The 19971-nt window shown below is 40.2% G+C and overlaps 2 protein-coding genes across 18 annotated transcripts in view; one reads left to right on the forward strand and one right to left on the reverse strand.

Annotated features, from left to right (window-relative positions):
• mmy (UDP-N-acetylglucosamine pyrophosphorylase mmy) overlaps positions 1-19971 on the reverse strand; it is a 35122-nt gene that overhangs the window by 6367 nt on the left and 8784 nt on the right. For 10 of the 16 annotated variants that reach the window (XM_086968049.1, XM_022832231.2, XM_022832230.2 and 7 more), the window contains exon 2: positions 103-239. In XM_086968049.1, coding sequence (XP_086824175.1) covers positions 103-168 — 66 coding nt within the window. In that variant the 5' untranslated portion in view covers positions 169-239. Of the gene's footprint in view, positions 1-102; positions 240-4796; positions 4948-19971 lie in introns of those variants that run through there. The other 6 variants (XM_086968047.1, XM_022832221.2, XM_022832220.2 and 3 more) reach the window with 4 other exon arrangements.
• The window catches only part of Cdc50 (cell cycle control protein 50A), a 50046-nt gene continuing 36860 nt past the window's right edge, over positions 6786-19971 (forward strand). Inside the window, exon 1 of one of the 2 annotated variants that reach the window (XM_086968054.1) lies at positions 6786-12527. In XM_086968054.1, coding sequence (XP_086824180.1) covers positions 12446-12527 — 82 coding nt within the window. In that variant the 5' untranslated portion in view covers positions 6786-12445. The remainder of the gene's footprint in view (positions 12528-19971) is intronic. The other variant, XM_022832234.2, reaches the window with a different exon arrangement.

Here is a 19971-nt window from a genome sequence, read left to right on the forward strand (position 1 = left end):
AAACAACAATTACAGAAAGCGAGAAAACTATTATATTATTATTATTATTGTTTAAAGATACTGTTGGAAAAAAAGAAGCACTCACAACGTTAAATGTCTTACCGATAAGTTCACCCTGTTGCTTTTCGTCAAGATGATCCCAGAACTGGAGCAAATGTTCCTGGCCATGTTCGGCGAGTAGCGCCTTCATTCGTTTAAGTTGGTACTCTGTCATTTTGTGCCTGGTGTAAAAGGCGTGGCTAGAATAGTTTACATTTACAAAAATTAACAAGAGATAAAGCTTTAATTTTTTTTTTTGGTTGACTTAAAACATACCTATATAATAAGTATGTTTTAAACCTTATATAATATAATATGCACGTATTATATAAGTGTAGCCATGCAGATGCCATATCTACACAATTTTTTTTTGGTGGACCGGTAGTCAGCATGTAACTGGTAATCATCAGTGCAACCTTTTCGCTCTTAAGAAGCCTTGGGGCAAAGATCTATCCCTGATACTAAACCTTATTTCGATGCAAACTGCTGTATTTTGCATCTAAATTACCATGCACTATGTGGTTGGTTTACATTTTACATTTTAAACTTTCCGCGTAAACCGAATCAATAAATTGTAACCACCATTGCATTAGATTTCGTTGTTTTCTGCCCAAAGCTCTTCGACAAAGCGTAGACACGCTACGAATTGTCATTATTAGTCTTTTTCGTTTAAATGCGGTGAATATATTGTTAAAAATACCGAAAGTAAATAAATTATGCTTTTTAATTATTTTCTCGCAGCAAAGTAACCTTTTAGAAAGGAAACTAATTTATCTGTATGTGTCCTAAGGACACATATAAATCGAAGCAGCATAAAATTTCCGAGTTAACCGATTTCCCCTAATAATAATAATAACAATGATAATTTACTTCTCTTGTAAAGCATTCAGAAAATTACATATACTGGTTACATATAATGAGAATGCACAATGCGTTCGTTAGATAAAAACTGTGACACCCTACAGACGATCGCTATCGGTGTAGCAGTAGCTTTAATATAAGCCGGAGATTGCGGGAGCGGCAGTTTTGGCTGTCTGGCAACCATATACACACCAAAATATTCTGATCAACTATTATGTGAATTAATTTTTGACCTTAATAAGTCTGCTGGAGAAACCCCAGATAAGTTGAGCAAGACCTACCCCAATTAAACTGCTCATGGAAGCAAGTTGTTGATGCTGTACCTAAAAGACGATATCGAAGGCTTGTTCATATAGGAGCTAACTGAAGCTACCTAACAAAATGAAAATAAATACATAGCAGAAAATAGCGTGGCAAGTGTTATTTACAGCAGCTCACGACGAGCTACATCACTGTGCTAATGCGCAATGTTAGAATAGCAATAACTATTATAAGCACGCGAATGTAGTACCTGCTTTTCCTCCGCCGCTCCATTTATATTTTGGCGATAAAGACTGTACATGATATGGCCCTAAAAAATTCGCGTACACCACTGCATTAGCACCCATCTGCAGTCTAACGCATTAACAGGCGAAATTCAGTCCGCATGCAAGTTACCATGACGTATGTATCACTTGTCAGTACGATATTCTTCACTCTAGGTATTCTATTCCACACATTTAACAATGTCTGTCAGATTTTGTTTGTCTCTGTCGCCAACTTCCCTTCCGTTTCCGCGTCCACGTAAAATACATACGCATAAGTAAACCGTTCCAAATAGATAAAATCGGATGGACTTCGGAATCATAGATGCATTCTGTAGGCACAAATGTTAGCATTTAGAAAAAGTTGGAACGAACTTTAAAGCTTTGCCCTACTCAGCAGCAGAAAACCAAGCTTGTCCTTCCATCGTAGCCCAATGGTAAGGTCGGATGCTTAAAGGTCTCGTTCTCTGTATAACTTTCTGGCTATCCTATATGTGCTCCTGTCGCCGTGTCTTACCAATTGCCCTCGCCTTTTTACTGTTTCCTCACAGTCTACACGGCTGCAGTTGGTGATCCGGCCAGCATGTTGCCCGTACATCACCCAAATCTAGTCCGATTACTACAGAATTGTTATGTCGACTCCACACATACACACACGACGTAAATTAGACATAAGGCAAAAGTCTCAATGGACCCTAGGGCAGTTAAACTACTATTTACGAAAACAGTTATTATCACCCTACTCTGTGTCCCTAAACGTCATTATACCCTCTTATAATCTAGCCGGGCTTTGAGTAGCGTCTATGAGCGTTACGCAATATGTACGCTAGCGCCACAACTCCAATCGCCTTAGCAGCTATTGTGGCTACGCGATACCAAAACAGTTGCTCTGGTGGCAAATAATCGGTAGTGAACAAAAGGCAGCAACCGAATGCAGTCAATGATTAGGTTCCAATTACTATTGGCCCTAAAATGGTACGTTTGACAGCATATATATATATATATGTATATATATTTGATATGAGGCTGTATGGATGCTGTACAGGAGATCGATAGCAAACTGCGCCCTCATTGCTTAGCTAGCGTTGGTAGCTACTTGGCATTGTGAGGCTATGGATGAATAAAGTGAACGTTTCGGGTTTTACTTGCTTCGATATTGCCGCTGTGAAACTATGGACCGAGGCAACGAAAACAAAGAACGTAAGGTAGCTTCGAGTAGATCGGCGATGTGTGAGGCAGAGGCAGACGCAGACAAGTTTCATTACATGGGTATATGAATCACAGTATGATTGTTATCCTGTCTGTCTGTATGTTCTCCCATTATTTGTTTGCGTTTTTGTTGTAAGCGTGTATTGTACAGGTTGCCGCTACTCTGAATGATGACTCTACCCGTGAACATGCTGTAATGAGGGGCTGCACGGTAACTCGTTTTAAGGTCAAGTTCTTCTGGTGCTCGCTTTTTTTTTAGTCCCTTTCTGTTTAAGGTTAGCTTTGCAGAACGGTAAACAAGCATTTATCTTCACTTATTCCGCGTTTTTATTATGATTACGGACGTTACGGCAATACTACTAGAGTTATAAAAGTTGTATGCCTGAATCCAATTTTGTCCACAGGTGATTATAGAACTAATTCGTACTCCCTTCAGCACCATTTGGGCGCCGCGAGTTCGATGATAGACCTTACTGAATAATACTTTTCGTTGTAGAACTTCTTTTTTTTTAGGCAGAAATACTATCGCTACGGTCCTGTTTGTACAAGATGTTGATCTAAAAGAAGCTGACATCGGACCAATTTAGTCATTCGGCTCCTTACACTTCGTATATTAAAGAGAATTTTATCGTAGACACAAGCTTCAGTTGAAATGCTTATCAACTGAACAATTCGCGGTAACAAAAAAGAACGCATTCATACAACAATATTTTGTTATCTCACCTCAAAAAACAAAATTTTAAAGTTATGATTACTGACTGCAGGGCCCGTCACAACCCTTCAAGCTTATTATATACCGGGAGACGGATTTGAATTAGGGAAAATTCTGGCGGGATGTTTGTCGTGACGAGCGTTAGTTCGTGCGTTACCTCTAGTATAAGAGAAAAGCCAGTCCTTTTTAGAACAAACAACAAACTCGTTACGGCGGGTACCAGTGTGTCACTTTCGGAATTTGAGCTAAAATCAATTACTGTCTAACCTTTCTGCCCTGGATGAGCACTGAAACAATAATACCTTATCTTTAGCCAAAAATAAATGGTCTATATCATTCATATTTTCTTGTTGCTGAAAAATCCGAGGAAAACTTTTATGACGGAAAGCACAAGATTTTTCTTGAGCTGCTTTAATCTAAGCCCTATGGCTTAGATTAAAGCAGCTCAAGATTTCATGATAATTTAGGAGGTCGTGTTATTTAAAAAGCTGCCTCTTTTTTACACCATTTGAATTTGCTGACTGCTTTGAACCCTTGCTTCTCTTGCACCCCTGAAATTTACGGCGTGCTATCAGCCCAAAATTTACTTTTGGGTCTTCTTTTCTTTTCATACAACGTATGTAAGTGCCACTTTAACTCAAATATCTAGGGAAACCGCTTAACATACGGTTACAAAAAAGAATTCTCAAATTCTTTTTTGCTGATATAAGAAGAAACATTTTGGAAATGACCGATTAGTGGCTTAGTTCTTGAATGAAAGCTGCCATTGCGATGAATTGTGGCCATGTCAACTAAACATGACTGTCACAAATGACAATTCTAACATATGCGAAAAAATTAGTTGCAGTATCTGTTTCTGCTTAGATACAGTATTAGGAACATATAGTAACAAAAAAAAATGTATAAAAAATTCAATTTAGATGAGCACCCTATATAAATACATATTTTTTTAATGTATTATTAACTCTTGGTAGTTACAAAAACCCGTCACGCACGTATAGTAAATTGCTGGCCAGATCGCGTTCGTTTCTAATCCGCAACGTCCCGCTGTTATGATACTACTTCATAGTTATGGGAGAAAAACTCAAATAGATCCTGTAAAACACGTTCAAAGTGGTATCTAATAGCTTACAAATCGGCCGTAGAACATTTAAGCTAAAAAACATCTGGTGAGCTCTTTGCAGTGCACAGAACAGTGTTTTTGCTCTTATCAAAGCTCCGACTCCGTGACCTTTGACAAACATGAGCTTTGATGACTTAGACGAAGAGGAATGAGATAAGTTGACTATGGAACCCATAAAAATCGCCTAACGATTATGTGTTCGATCAAACCTGTATTTTAAGCTAGACAACAAACGTACTGTGCGTCGGCTTACTCGAACCACCGACTACCTGAACCTGTCATGCCCCCAGCCTACACAGGTAAGGGTTAGTTAAACATATTGTCTTACATTTTGTAGTACGGATTTTCGAATCGCGGATCTTCAGTCATGGCGAATCGGCCGTTTTTTACTACGTATCGAGACATTCTGCCGTCCTTACAAATTAAACACACGAACCACACTTGTCAGAATTTTACTGTGAGGATATGAGTATCGGAACTAAATATTTGCCAGTTGTCCGAGTCTCATTAGCCATCAGCAACACGAGCTTATTTTAATAGTCAATTGTGTTACTAAGTACCGAAACTTTTCTCACATATACACATAATCCAGTCCGTTGACTCCAGACACAGGGTGTATAGCAAAGCTCGGAATTGGAAGTTGCGGTGCGACAGCTCTGCTTGGTTGAAACGCAAAGGGTTCATCTAAAAATGGCACAATGGTAATTAGCGCGGCTAGACAATAGGCTACTATAATAATTTGTGCATGTTACTACCGAACAACAACGGGAAGTGTAGAAAGAAGAGATAATCCGCAACTTTGCCACGTATGGCGTCACCTCCGCCCTGTTCACTCGCTAATAGGAACACTCATTTCGCTGTAGCAAGGTCTAGAAAAGTAAAATGCGTTCCTTTTTTTGTACAGCTTTTATAGAAAATATGGAAGGGCGACGGTGAATACCGTAAAAGCGAAATGTTGATGGTAGCGGGCCTGACGCTACACTCAAGGATCTCCAGGTTAGTCGGCTACTGCTTCGATTTCAACCAGAGGAGGCTCTTGGGACTATCGAACAAAATCATCTTAGCTACCGTGTTACGTAGGACGATACTGATACCCAATTAAGTGTGGTCGAATATCGGTATACAGGATCACTCGCATGTTGTCTATCATAGTTTTGGCAAACACTGAATGTCTCGAATGCAATATACATGCAGGCCATTACTCAACGTCAACCTACTTTGCCTTAAACAATAACCCTGTATTTGACTGAACTCCTCAGTCGTGACAAGTATTTAATATTAATGCTGCGATTAGATCTAGTATCAGATTAGAAACGCTAGCCAATGTGATCGCCGGTCGATCGGTTCGTTTACAAAGGCAAATTGTTTGTAAGCTGCGTATCAGCGGCGTGCAACAGATTAGTTCGCCCAGGCAGTGATAACGTCATTAAGAAGACGATATTGGACAGCAAGCAGACGAGTGATAATCGAAACATAAGCTAAATTAGCTTAAAAAGTTGCTCATGACGATTGTCAACTTTGTATCGAAAAAGCGTGTCTCAGTATCGATACGTTTGGCTATAAGTACGATACGCAAGGCACCTTAAGAGAACAAAGATATGCAACAGAAAAAATCCCAAAAATAAGGCAGACTCGGCTTTTGCTAAAACGATGCCAGGCCACATTGATAAGTCGCCCTGCAAGAACGTGAATAGGATATTTTTTACATTGGTTATATTCTGTAAACCTTGTGCCGACAGATTATCATATTTTTCGATCAGCGGAGAATGAACTTCATAAGAGGGCGTTAAAGCGCAGTTGGATGAATTCTGCAATATTAGACGTTAAAATTTCTGTTAAAGTAAGAAGCTGACAGGTGGTAAAAGTTCACAGGAGGTGACAGCAAATAGGTAGTAAATCAAGTTTGCGCTATAATTCGTGTAAAATGCTGCAATGTTGTAGGATGAAAAAGGTCCCTGTTCATGTATCGATTTACGAGTAGTGGTAGCCACGAACTACGCAACAAGTAATTTCGAAAACATTGTGCATAATCTAGTGCCTGAACAGCTACATACGTTCCAGGCTTAAAAGAATGTTCCATTATTTCAAAATGATGCCAGTTAACGATATCGGCGAAAACCAGCTTGTAGCACCAGTTGCAGTTGTTTTCATTTTTCATTTGATTTGAGTGGACACAGATGTTAATTAGTCGTACCGTACACTGAAGGGAATTCGTTGATTCTTTTGATCATCTCTTTTGGTAGCAGCCATGATTTTGCGGAGACCTTCCAATGACGTCGACGATTACGTACCAAGCGAAGACGGTGTACTTAGAAATCGAATAACTAATTAGAATGACTAGCTAGAATGATGATTTTTTAATACGTATCAAAGGTACTTTCTTTCATTTTTGACGCATTTGTCGCCCAGCATTCAGGCCAGCCATATACCTACCCTTCGCATTCCCATATGTAATTTCTTTTTTTAAAGTTTCTCGAAATAAATCAATAGTGTGGTATACTTGCCTACCAGATGCTGTTTTTAGGGCATCAAACGCCCCATAATCACACGGATTTAGGTCTGCGGAATAAACAACTTAAAGCCAACTTGGAATATTACTTTGTTCAATTTCGGAAGGGATTAAGGCATGGTGATAGGATGTGGTTTTGCCGCCAAGTAACTAGACTGCGTGCTTTTGACTACCGTGCACGACGGTCCACAAATCTCGAGATAGCGAACTGCATGACCCTGACGTTCATCGCATGCACTATTATCAGTTCACATCTGACTCACTTAATACTGTCATAGAACTTGATTTCTCTCTGCAGCTACGCCGTTCTTTTGCGTGGTGGTAGAGATTGAACCACGCCTCTTTTATGGCGACCGTATTCTTTGTTGATTACACTTCCGCGAATTGTACGTACAAGAAGGAACCATACGCACTTCCAACTGGCCTGGAGTCAACCTGCGATGGGCCCATTCATGATTCGATTTCCGCATGTTCAGTATTTTGGTGACAATTATGTGTGAATCGCTAATTTTTTTTTAATTTAAGCTCCAAGCTCTGCCCTCGTGGAAACCCCGTTCATTGTGGCGATACGTTCTTGTGCTTCCGGCCCGACAGCTGGTCAGTTCCTTGCTGGTTCCAACTAAATTTCAACCGCTAGAGGCGGGTAATTAAAAAGATATCCAATTTCAGGGTCAGGTTACATTCCCTATCGATCTTTTATCTTCGTTTTTGATATTAGATATTACATAATATTGATATTTTTTTAAGTACAGGAAAATCAAGCACGGTAATATACTTAATAGCAGCTACTTAATGCGATCATTGATTAGCATCACATCGACATTAGATCGAACAGCGGTTATTTCTCGTATGGTAACTCATGGTATGTATGGTAAGCCTCATATGGTAACTCCAATAAAAGAGCTAAAGGTCCAAATTTTTGAAGCTACTTGCACCGAGTGTATATTGATCGCCTAACCGTGAACAAGTAAAAGCTCGTGTACAAAAAATGAGCATTGTCCTTTTGCTCTGTGCGTTTTTTATACGAATATCCATTTTTCTTTTAGGGTTGCTGCCGTCAGGGCTTTCAGCGGCTTCACTGATTGCACTCCCGGTAGGGTGTGCCTGGCCCTAATTTTCATTTATGCCCATGATTGCCAAGTTTGTTTGCAGTTAACTTGGCGGCTCAGTCGATCGGTCGGTTTCGTAGTGACATGAACTGCTATGGTAGAAGGCACAAAGCTGTTGACAGCTCCATCTTCTGTAGCTTTTTCTTAGTTCGGTCCATGCCGTCGAGCTAAGCCTTCTTGGGAAAGCTACCAGTCAACGAACTGCCATTACTCTAAAACCGGTTGCTAGGACTCGCATATCTTTTTGCTATGCGAAGTCAAGAGGTGTTGGCTTCTACTGTTGGTCCAACAAAATTGTTTCCATATCGATTCGAGTTGAATCGCATCGTCTGCTCTGCAGAGTTGCTTGAACCAACGTTCGACGGCTTGTTCCTCGTGTACCTCTAATGCCTGTTATATAAGAGGGTAACACTAACTCCAATAGCTTGTGGCAATGAATTGTCAGTTACCAAACAGCGGACGCCAAAATACGTTTAAGTATTCTTTTCTCATTCTATTAGCAACATCTTCCGAGTTCCACGTTCGACGCTTCAATGCTTCAGTGAATCACGTTGCTTCAGATACCGGATGGTAGCGGCGGCTGCTTCCAGTAGGACGACACGTATCTTGCCATCTCTCAAGAACTTTTTCTTCTACTTGCACGATTATTATTCAGGCCCGAGCTCCCTCTTTCTTTCAGTCTTCCTTTCAGTTCGGTGCTTTCGGGCTAGCTTAAACCGCTGGCCTGATTAGGCTCATCTTCTTACTCGAGTTTACAGTGCATTAATACAAATGACAGTAAAATGCAGAGCAACGAGAAACTTCATAGTAGGATTGAATGGAAAGGAATGGGTGTAGATCCGTCGTCGCTCCGACCTCAAGCTCCATCGTGGCCACTAACAGTTTCCCAATGAGTAGTTGCCGGAGCAGTTTTGTGGCAACATGCTTACGAACGCCCCCACGACTCGAGTTATCATCTGCCAAATAAGGTAGAACTACCCAAACCAAAGCTTTCATTGTGCATAATAGCATTAATAATAATAGCTGTACCTGCTGGACAGGCGAGAACACAAATTTTTTTTTGCTCGTTTGCTATCCGTCACACGCCAATTAAATTAGGGCTATCCAGAGTTTGCCTCACCCAGTTAGAATAGCGGCGAAAAGGCTATTCCGCGACTGTCGTCACTGTGAGCGGAACAACGTAGTTCAGAAAAGAAGCGTCTATCATAAAGCAGATAGTCTACTGCAGTCGTTCCCAAAACGGTTCATTCTTCGGCTGAGATGTGCCGGTTGGTCGTGGCGCACGCATCATGCATGTCGTCGCATTAAAAATGTCAATCAGTCTGAAGTTTTAGTACATAAAAGGGAAACAGCGCGCAAAGGTTTTGCTTTTGCGAGGGTCGCAGAGACGCTGTTCCCGGATTATAGCCCAACCGAGTGTCCAACGTACTTTGACTTGTTTTGATACTCGTAGCGCGCAATAGTTCGCTTGAATTGGCTGCGGTCCTACACAATGACAATTACAGCGCCAGCCAGCCAGCCAGCCAGCGAGTGGAACAACTGAGGTAAAGAGGCCATTTGGCTATATTGTGTAGAACTGTAGCTATTTCTCTTCGGTAATGGATTCTTGAAAAACGAAAGGGGGTTTCTTCAATGAAGGCCGTAACTGTATGTGAGCCTCGAAAAGCTCACCCGAACAGAACGAAGTGATCGCGAAGGGTGATACAACAGTCGCAATGAGCAACAACACAACAAATATCCGCCAGCAATAAATAATGGATGGGACAAAGAGCCATTGATCGCTGCGCCACCATCAATGGTGGAAAGAGCAACAACCAGCTGTTACCTCTTGCCCAGAGGAAACCTCGCTGGTTTTTAAAAGGGGACCTGCGAACCACAGAGAACTACTAGAGAACGGAGCATGGATCGACTGCAAGTAAGAAATGACTCGCCCAGAAATCTGATGATGGGCCAGGTGCAGTGATTCAGAGTCAACCACCTCTTGTTGTCCAGCCGTCCATACTACCCTAGTAGCGCTAGACAGCATTACTTAGACAAAAAGCTGAACCCTCTCGATCGCGGCTTCAGGTCGCGCCGCGTCAGAAGAAGGTGCATTGTTGGAGCAAACTAACGCAAAAACTACTACTTACTAGGTTGCAGCTGTCAAGGTCTACTGTCGTAACTGATCTACTAGGACACATCAGTATATCAGCGTTGAACACTGTTTGAGATTTGCGCGAATTAGGTTTTAACACCAGATGACTGTCGTTTTCACTAACTCATTGCTGACTGTGTAGTTACGGGACTCAAAAATATACCGCTCAACTTCCGACTATTGACTGATCCGATCTCGCCAAAAGCCGGCACACGACCGGCATTCTCCCGAACTGCGTTGAGCTGTTCAAGCTAGAAGGATATAATAATTCAGCCATTTCTGACGTACCATCGCCTTTCTCCTTTTTTTTCGACAAGATTCACTGACAAAGGTGTAAAGCGATCAAAAACGCATCTGCAACGGCGCCTGAATTTCTGGTGTTACCTATTGGATGACATTTGGCGTCTCACAAAACGACCCGATTGAGTTGCAGTCAAAGTTTTTCCCCGTGAAGTCTCCTTATCACAAGCACTCTCCACACTTCTTCACGTCTGTTTGTCAGTGACCTTTGACTTATTTTTACTACTTTGTCTAATCATTATTCAATGATAGTAACAGCAATAACCAAAGCGGTAGAGTAAATCGTTGCTGAAAGCTATTGTGTCTGACCCTTTGTAATATTCTCCTAGGCTGCTTTCGTCGATAGAACAAACGGGCGAGGCGACCGCACAGAAAGAGGCAATCAACATTCAGTCTCTGACCGTAACATTACGGACTACTGCTCCGAGTTAATCTGTCTTTTATACAGCTTTAACAAAAATAATGTAACCATCACCACTGGCCTACATAAGTTATGTTCAATAGGTTTACTATCACGATCGGCTTGACCGTGACCCACGCGCGCTACGTTCCTACTATAGATTATGAACGTTCATCAAGCCAAAACTTCGTCTATTTTACCTGCGTTTGCCTACCAGGGGGCGGCGTACTGCTGCTATTGTTGTGGTAGCGCCCGCCGCCTCCCACAAACAACTCTCGCCACCACACGGCAAGGCTCACATTTGCCAATGTCTTAACAACGGTGACGGACGCTACACATATCTATGATCGTGCAGCATCCGTGCTATCACTAGCGCCAGTTTGACCGACTAAGCTTCTACTGGCAGGCTTAAGCTTACGCTGCAACCTACGACCCATAGGTGTACTGCAAAATTACGTATCTATGAAAGTGAAGATGATTATGTCTGGTTAGAGCGAATAAATGGAGGACAGAGAATGGACATGCTCTCTCCTTCATTCAACCTGTGAACGTGGCCAATCAGGAGCATTATGACAACGATTACTACAACGAAGGCAGCAATAGGGCCAATAGAAACAGCAGTAATATAACTACAGTAAAGTTGAAACGTTACCTGTTACGGGACTACGTTGAAGGGTGCCATTAGAGGAGCGGGCAAGCTAGTTCCGCGATCACGCACATTCATTTCGATATGGCAACCTATGTTACCGGATAAGTTTATATCGTTGAATAGGGAACTAAGAATTTCGGAATCGCTGCCAATGCAATTGTAGAAGTTCACAGCGGTACAGGTGGCTATTGATGACGAAGTGGAATGATAGCCATCGCACTATAGTTCGTTAATAATTAACTCTTAGCTAGCAACTACTTAAAACAATGTGGGAATGGAGATTAGTCTCAGGGAGCAGTTTCAGTGCGAAATGAAGTACATTGGCTAGAAATAGTGATCCAGTTAACGAGAATAAATTGCAGTCATTGTTGGATAATTCATGTAGTGCAATGGTTAGCAAGAAATGAACAGAATAAGGTCTGACCGATCTGTCTAATGTTATCTCAGATTGCGGCCTTATAGCCAAAGGCGCCTCAGGATGTGAAATACCTCTTTGAATGTCAGAGGTGTGGAAGCAGCAACAAGCAATTTGTGCAGAAAAATAAACGAGTCAACGAGAGAATGACTCGTTAATTTTTTCGAAGCAAAACCATTCTGTATTGCACAGCTACACGCTGGTGCACCTGGTCAAACACAACACAAACGTACATCTATTCCTGTAGAGAACTTACGTTGGCCTGCGGCCCCAATGCAGTTCCAATGAGGTTCCGTAGCCAGCCCCACATACCCATTTGCGTAAATACCTATGCGTATTTCTATTTGTGCGTGTTGCAGTGCTTCAACTCCAACGCTGTTGGTTTCAAAGGATTTTTAACGGAACTCATTGAGTGACTCCACGGTCTTTTCGCCAACGATACACGAGTTGCCTGTTGAGCAATGCTGAGACATAACTTTTCTCGGCAGCACATTCGTGTGTACGTACCACGCCCGAAAAGCCCCCCTTGGTTTACACAGTTTGGTAAGTATTAGTAAAAGTACATTGCTTACGCTAGACTCTGATAGATCAACCGGGCAGTTTAAAGATGCGTTACAGAGGACCTTGTTCTGAGTACCAGAACGTTCGTTTGAGGACACGCAACGCAGTGTCTGTCTTTTTAAGCTCATGGCGGCGACCTTGATCAGGCGCTTCGTGGTCGACTTTTATTTAGAACCACGTGTCAGTATGTACGTGTCGCGCTCAGTTACAGCCAGCAATGCTCTCTTGTCACTTGAAGTAGAATAGAAGGAAGAGGAACTTGAAACTGATCGTTCTGTGATTCCAAATCAATACTTATCAAGTGTAAATGGGAATTTCGTTATTTTACTAGGGCAGCAAAGTGGGCCAAATGTGACTTCCTCATGTCGGTGATTAACGTGAACATTTCAAAGGATATGCTCACTGTTATACATACATACATTAAGATCGTTTATATTTTGTAAATATCGAGGGCGTTGCTGAACTAGCACTGCATTAAGTATAACGCAATATAGAGACTATATGTTCCTCACAGGGAATATTATATACATTTACTGAAATGATGAGGTGCGACATGTTGCGAACACGTCGCATTCTTCATCACCACACACCGGAGACTACAAGAAAAAAAGCTATTTAATTGATTGCTTTGTCGTACTTCCGCTAGAGCAAATGGTCGGTCATCTCTATAAAAGGATATTTCGCACGTAGTGTTTAATTTATTATGTGTATAAAAGCAACTGTCGTATTGCTTTTTGACTCCTTGAGACTGTCCTAAAACGAACTATATGAGCGTATGGAAGACATTTCCTATCGAACTTAAAATGAAGAAGTTGATATCTAACTTGAAGGTAGCAAAAGGTGTTGCAACGATTTAGTTTATACGCCAGCGAACGTCTCACATATCACCAAACTCTAAACATATACTTTTAGGCTTTTAGTTTCAGATCAGTAATAGAGTGTCAGAAGGAAAAGTAATGGATCTGAGACAAAATCGAGCCAGGAGGAAGCCTTTGGGTGCACGAATAAAATCGACGGTTAGAATCACTGTAGTTAAACTAAAATGGGCCATATTTGCATCGGTGCTCATTTTACTACTGTACGTCGATAACAAGACTTTTGCCACCAATATTCTCTGATCTCAATCGGGAAATGGCCTAGGTCGCTTTCGAGTTCCATACCGAAGCTGCGGCATTTACGGACTGGATGGAACCCGTAGAATTCTTGAAAAACACTTCCGGAGACTTATTTGCATTTAGCAAGTAAAAAGTTACGTATAGCCTAAATGACAATTGCTAATTAGCTAGGACTACGAAGACACGGAGCGCTTGATAGCGTCCCTTTGATGGTAGCGGTCGTGTGATTATTACAGTAAGAGAAGAAAGAAACAGCAACTAAATATTATAGTATGTTTCTTAACGTTATTAACGTTGAGAATAGCGATAAACATTGCGAAACGTTGAAATACCAGCTGCACCGAAACTGCATCGCCGTCATTGTGTATTGATTTAATCCTGTAGATCGATAAATCTTCTCGATACCTTTGCTGGTGCTAGTATTTTTGCGCTCAAGCTATAGGGCCGTCAATTTTTGTTTCTAGATAGATATCTTTTTTTTGTCATATATATATCTTTGTCAATTTTTGTCTATAGGATAACGACGACAGTACATTGTTAAGCTAAAAATTATGGTATAAATTACCGCATTTCAATGTCACTATAGTTTGCTACCTGTAAGTCAATGCAGAGAAACTGCAAGAACGATGGACAATAAAAATGAGAACCGTCGAAGTCTCTAGGCAGAAATTAATAGTATTAGCAAGAAATGCGTGCGCACTTCCACTTCGTCCATGTACGGATAATAAAATATTATTGCTATGGATGTTGTTATTATCATAGAAAATAAATAGAAATTCTATATTTTGTATACATAACAATTTTGTATGAAATCGCTACGTACATGCGTGGGATCGGCTGTCATAATGGCGGTCAAGTTGCTATCGTTTTCTGTTTCGAACAAATCGTTTATTGCAGTATAATAATAAAATATTTGTTGTGTCTCATATAATTAACGGCGGGCATATTTTATGCAAATACCAGTGTGGCATGATGAGTGTTTACCAGATCTGCTAAATTCGAAATACTGCTAAGCTACGAGTTAGTTGTTCTTGTCAACCTGTAGCTGTTATTGTAACCGACATTTCGTCTCGATCGAAATCCTCGAACAGAACAATAATTTTCGGGGACAATTGTTAAAAGCTTTAAACGTCTAGAGATATTTGTACTAACAAACGACTCATACGTTGTTTGACAAAGGATAATAGCCAATTAGGGATTCACTTCATTCAGTTGTGACCATTGCAAATTATTGTGCTTCATGCCCGAATTTATCGCGTCATACCACAGGTATTCGTAATAACAGACTCGAAGTATATAGAATTAAAATTTGTTTTCAGATTAAAAGCCGATTAAGTTCTGCTGCATTTTGGATAATCATGGTACGTCGTGTCCGAGAAATGGTGACTGAACTTATACAGGCGTTTTGAATCGTCCAACACCTACGTTTCTTTAGAGCGCCGTAGATACGTTGCTATTGTGAATGCATTCGTTTGACTTTCTGCTCGAATGAGCAACAAACGCCTTGGCAGCGTTCCACCGGTCCCTTGACAACAACTAGAGTTGCTGGGCTGGCTTTTTTTAGGACTGTTCGTTTATTCAGGGGCGAAGAAACTTCGAAGATCGATTTTTGCGCTTTGTCAATAATTAGCATGGTTTTTCCTTGTCAACACCATGCGCACATTCATTAAACGCCTGTGTTTTGGAATACCTCACCAAAATATGGGACGCCGGTTTTTTTGATAGAAAAATAGATATATTTTTATAGGCGATTATGGCGACGTTTAACGACGTGTCTCAGTCTACTCTTTCTAAGGGAGTCTTATTATCGAGTTGGGTAAACAATACCTGCCATAGGTAGCTAATTTTTGCTCCAGCTATGAAATGAAAAGCGTTCACTGAACGTCTTCATATTCAATAGAAGATTAGGGCTTTATTGCAGACCCCTTGCAAGGACAAGGGACATATAAGGTGTACATAGAACACGAGATTCAGTTTAAATGCCCATTCTTCCGTTGAATTATGCTCACGACTGACGATTGTGTGTGTTCTGGACAATAAGACAAACTGGAGAGGACATGTTCCATACAACCCTGTTATTGAGCCTAGATAATCGATGTTGCCTAGATTGCTCTGTAACAATTAATGCAAATGGCTGGTCAAGTTTAGAATAGAAGATCGTACAAAAATAAATATTGTGCATGAGGGGAATTTCTTTAATACGACATATACAAGGAACGGATCCATTATAAGAATAGGCTTCCTTCAAAACAAAGCAAACATATTGGCGGACCCCAGTCCCTACAATTGGGAGCTTCTTCCAGTGGATTCAACAATACCTAATAGGTACCTATGAAAACAACATCGATTGAGAGCTCTTAGTCTGTAGACGGTACATTTTACTCAGACTTTTCACAAATAAGCAAGATATATCGCTTCCGCTTGCGAAGGTTTAGTGGTATAATTGGCGTGTGCTGGTAAACAAATCAATGGCTTTGGCGGATGTCCTATTGGCGGACAGCATCTGTCGTAAGGAGATAGCGACGTATATTGATCAGAGTTCTGACAGGCCGGGCAAACACATTAACCAATGATTCGACGTTATTTACCACTCGGTTACCAGTTCATCATTTGGTTGTCAATGTGTTAATGAACGTCGATACGTCTATATTTTGCCCAGAAATTAGCATCGTTATAATACCATCTCAAGAGCTACGTACGAATGAGATCGAATGTAGTTTACGAACGCGTATCGCACCGTCAGTCTTTATAAGAGCCTATTGGCTAGTCAAAGTAGATGAAATGAGCATAATGAAAATATCTGTATTCCTGACAAGCCGATCATTATATTAGCTTTATATATGTTAGGTTATATATAACCCAATTGTCTAATATTAGCCCATCACTAGCGATGGGCTAATATTGGGTAATAAAATAAAAGTGGTATCAACTTGAATAAGCACTGAGGTCTTGCAGTTGCTACAGATTAATAAACTATGGATTCGTAAACTAGAAATTTATATTATATCACCTGCGACGGAAGTCTCGTATTGTACTCTCAACAACGTCTCTTGACATCAAATACACGTCTCACGTGAGCGCAGCCTTCATATAGTGACTAAGATACGACATGTGTGATCCGGCTCAATTAGCACTGCCATCTTGGCAACTAACGAATCTTCTACGATTTTACTTTTGTCAGATGCATGTATAAATAATAAAAATAAATAAATAATATCACTGGCAATAATTGCTAGTTTATTGATATAACGACATTTGTAAGCTAAAAAGAATAAATTAAGAAAGCTTCCGCAAGATAAATCTTTGAGTTCCATAACAACCAAGTGATTATCACTCGATAATTGCGATATAGGCTAGTCTGGACAATAATCCGAGCTACAGTCTTTGAGTCGGTGGTCTGGCATTTATTACAATGGTAAGTGGTGGAAGTTCATGCGAATCTTGAAAAGCCGAAACTGGGCAAGGCTTATTGGTGAGATATCCTTGACAATTCGACCATAATATAACATACGATATCAGATGAGTCAGCTTGCTCAATAATTGTTGCTATTGCTATATCTATATGTAGAAGAAATGACACAGAATGAACTAAAGTGGGCCATATCAGGTGCCAAATGCTCATCGTGTCACATTTGCTCTGTCATGGAATGTCTAGCGCGGAGTTGGCTAAATTTCAAAAATATTTTCAGTAGAATAATGAAGTGCAAGATAATAAATAATACTTGGAAATAGTTGATACGACGTGGCACATACGTAAACAGCTCGTTAAATATTATTTCTTTGTCCACTAATTAACAACGTCATATTATGTAGGGGAAATGCTACGAGCTATTTTATTTGTCAAATTACTTAAACTCGAGACTTAGGAACCATCTGTCTCTTAAGTACTCTTCAAAGGGTCGACAGATCTCGCATTCTATGAGTTCGATTCGTAAAATTTCTACTGTAAAAAAATTGGTATTGTTTTTTCAGTACAGTGGATATGCTGCTTAGTGTATTAGTAACATAGTAATAGTAAGAAAATTACTAAAAACAATAATAAAGAGGAAAACAATGTAGCAACTAATTGTTTTCAATAGAACATGTCCAAACTAAAAAATTTTCAAAAAGGTCCATTGGCGCAGTGATTTCAATGAGGAATGCGCTGATCAGGTATATTAATCATCTGTTGCGTAACTTAATTGAATAAAAATAAGTAAAAATAAAAAATATACTGGCTAACAGCGTACACCATGGGCTACATGTCCATTGCTACACCATAGTGGGGATCCTTTACATCATTGTTAGCTGACCATGATAAGAGAATATATAGCGAACAATTGGATATACACGACAAACACTATGTCGTGTTTGTCGCCGACACGCGTTTACCACAACTATAGTGTTATCTAAAGCAATGAGAATTTACACCAGTATTCCGACTGAAAGATCGTATTGTTAGCCCAACTTGATAACACGTACGATGGAATTAACACGTGTCCAAATTAAACAGACAGTATCTGCATTACACTTAGCCTACATATCGATTTTGGAGCAGATTGGAGTAAACTACAAACTATATTTGCGGTCAATTCTATCTTCGCCTTTGCATTTACTTGCCTTTCAACAATAATGCAATCACCATTGCCAATAAATATATAAAAAAAAAAAAATTGCATTGCCAGGGCACCATTATGAGTGGTACAACAGCAAGGTGTTTGTAGTCGTATGAATGACGAGCAGGCGACGTGAAGGGGTTCTACGATACGCGTGTTTATTAGGTTTTCCAATATAGGAAAACAGACGAGGCGCGAGTTTCGTTTTTCTTGAATTTTTCTTGAACCGTGGTATGACACAAAACCAACTTCCTTCTTCCAACTTCCAAAAGAGCCATCCTTCAAAAGCAAGATTTATCGACTATTTGCTTTTGCGACCTTCGGAGAGATTTGTCACCTGCCTTAGTGATCTTTTGATCTTTTTTCTACCCATTTCTTATGAGAATTAGGGTAAATCTATAAATAAATAAAAATACATTTCCTTAAGGAAGGTAGAAATCGAACTATGTACTTTCTCTTCCCTATGACGATCTTTTGCGTCTGACACATGTACGCCCTTTCATTACATAGATTTACATGGATATTTTCTTCGGTTTCTGAATCGCAAGGGTCCTTTGTTTCATCAGTTACCGGTTACTGGCAAGCGACAAACGGTCCAACGAAAGAAAATTATTTGACAGTTAGTATCTTCCCCTAATACTAGTTTAATAGCACAGGGAGCTGAATTCGATTGCAATCAAATTGTCGCATTAGACCATGTAAAACCAATACGTACTTTGACCAATTGTTATAGATTTCAATAATATTGCTTGTTTACTGTACATCACAAAGGAGTTGTTCATTGTGTACCGCGATTTTTGGATAAGTATTCTTGCATTATAGGCGTCGACAGCAATAGCACAACGAATCAAAGGGTCGCATTGTGAAGTTGACAAATACATGTTTCCGTTTTATATATGGTTTTGCTGTCATTAAGAATTGCTTCTATCTACGTTCAGATTTGAACCTAAACTCGCCCTTGTGTTCCTTTGTTTCGTAAACGAATAGGGTACCAATGCACTACCAACATTACGATGTTGCCTGTCTCAATCCACGCAGTATTCTTCCAAAATGCTCACAGATCCTAACGTATTTGGATTGGTACTGATTCAATTTCGTGACGTCTTTTTACAAGCTCATGTATACATCATAGATGAATTATTTTTTTTTACTTGGCTGCATTGTACGGAAGCATAACTCCAAAACAGAATTCCAGAATCAAAGTGCCTTATGGTGAGTTCTAGACTGTGTTAAAGAAATCCGCTGATTAAGAGATTAAGAAAAAATCACATAAGCATGAAGCTCACTTCAATATCGGAGCTAATACGCGTCAATAAACTCGACCAAAGATACCCTTATTCAAAGCTGTAGAACAGAATTCGTTTTGGCGAAACGATGCGTGAGTTACCAGCTTCGCCACATCATGACTAACGGGATGACAAGCACTTTAGTTAAAAATTCCGTTTCTTGCGAGGTAATGGCGCAGTCATTATTGCTACACAAAAATGGGTCTGTATTTATTTAATAATAAAACAGAAGCATCTGTTCTGACAGCCAATTAACGTGTCATAAGCTACGTCACCACGGGAAGTTTAGATACATCTAAATTTATGTGGAGTTTAACGCAGAGCGCTTGCGACGATACCGTTACTCGTAGTGTTCGCAATGATTTACGCCGAAGGCGATCTCAACAGAAAGGAAACATTTATCAAAAGCTATATCTATGTATATATGTAT

This window comes from Varroa jacobsoni, unplaced genomic scaffold (assembly GCF_002532875.2).
Source record: "Varroa jacobsoni isolate VJ856 unplaced genomic scaffold, vjacob_1.0 scaffold_378, whole genome shotgun sequence".
In the NCBI taxonomy this organism is placed as follows: Eukaryota; Metazoa; Arthropoda; class Arachnida; order Mesostigmata; family Varroidae; genus Varroa; species Varroa jacobsoni.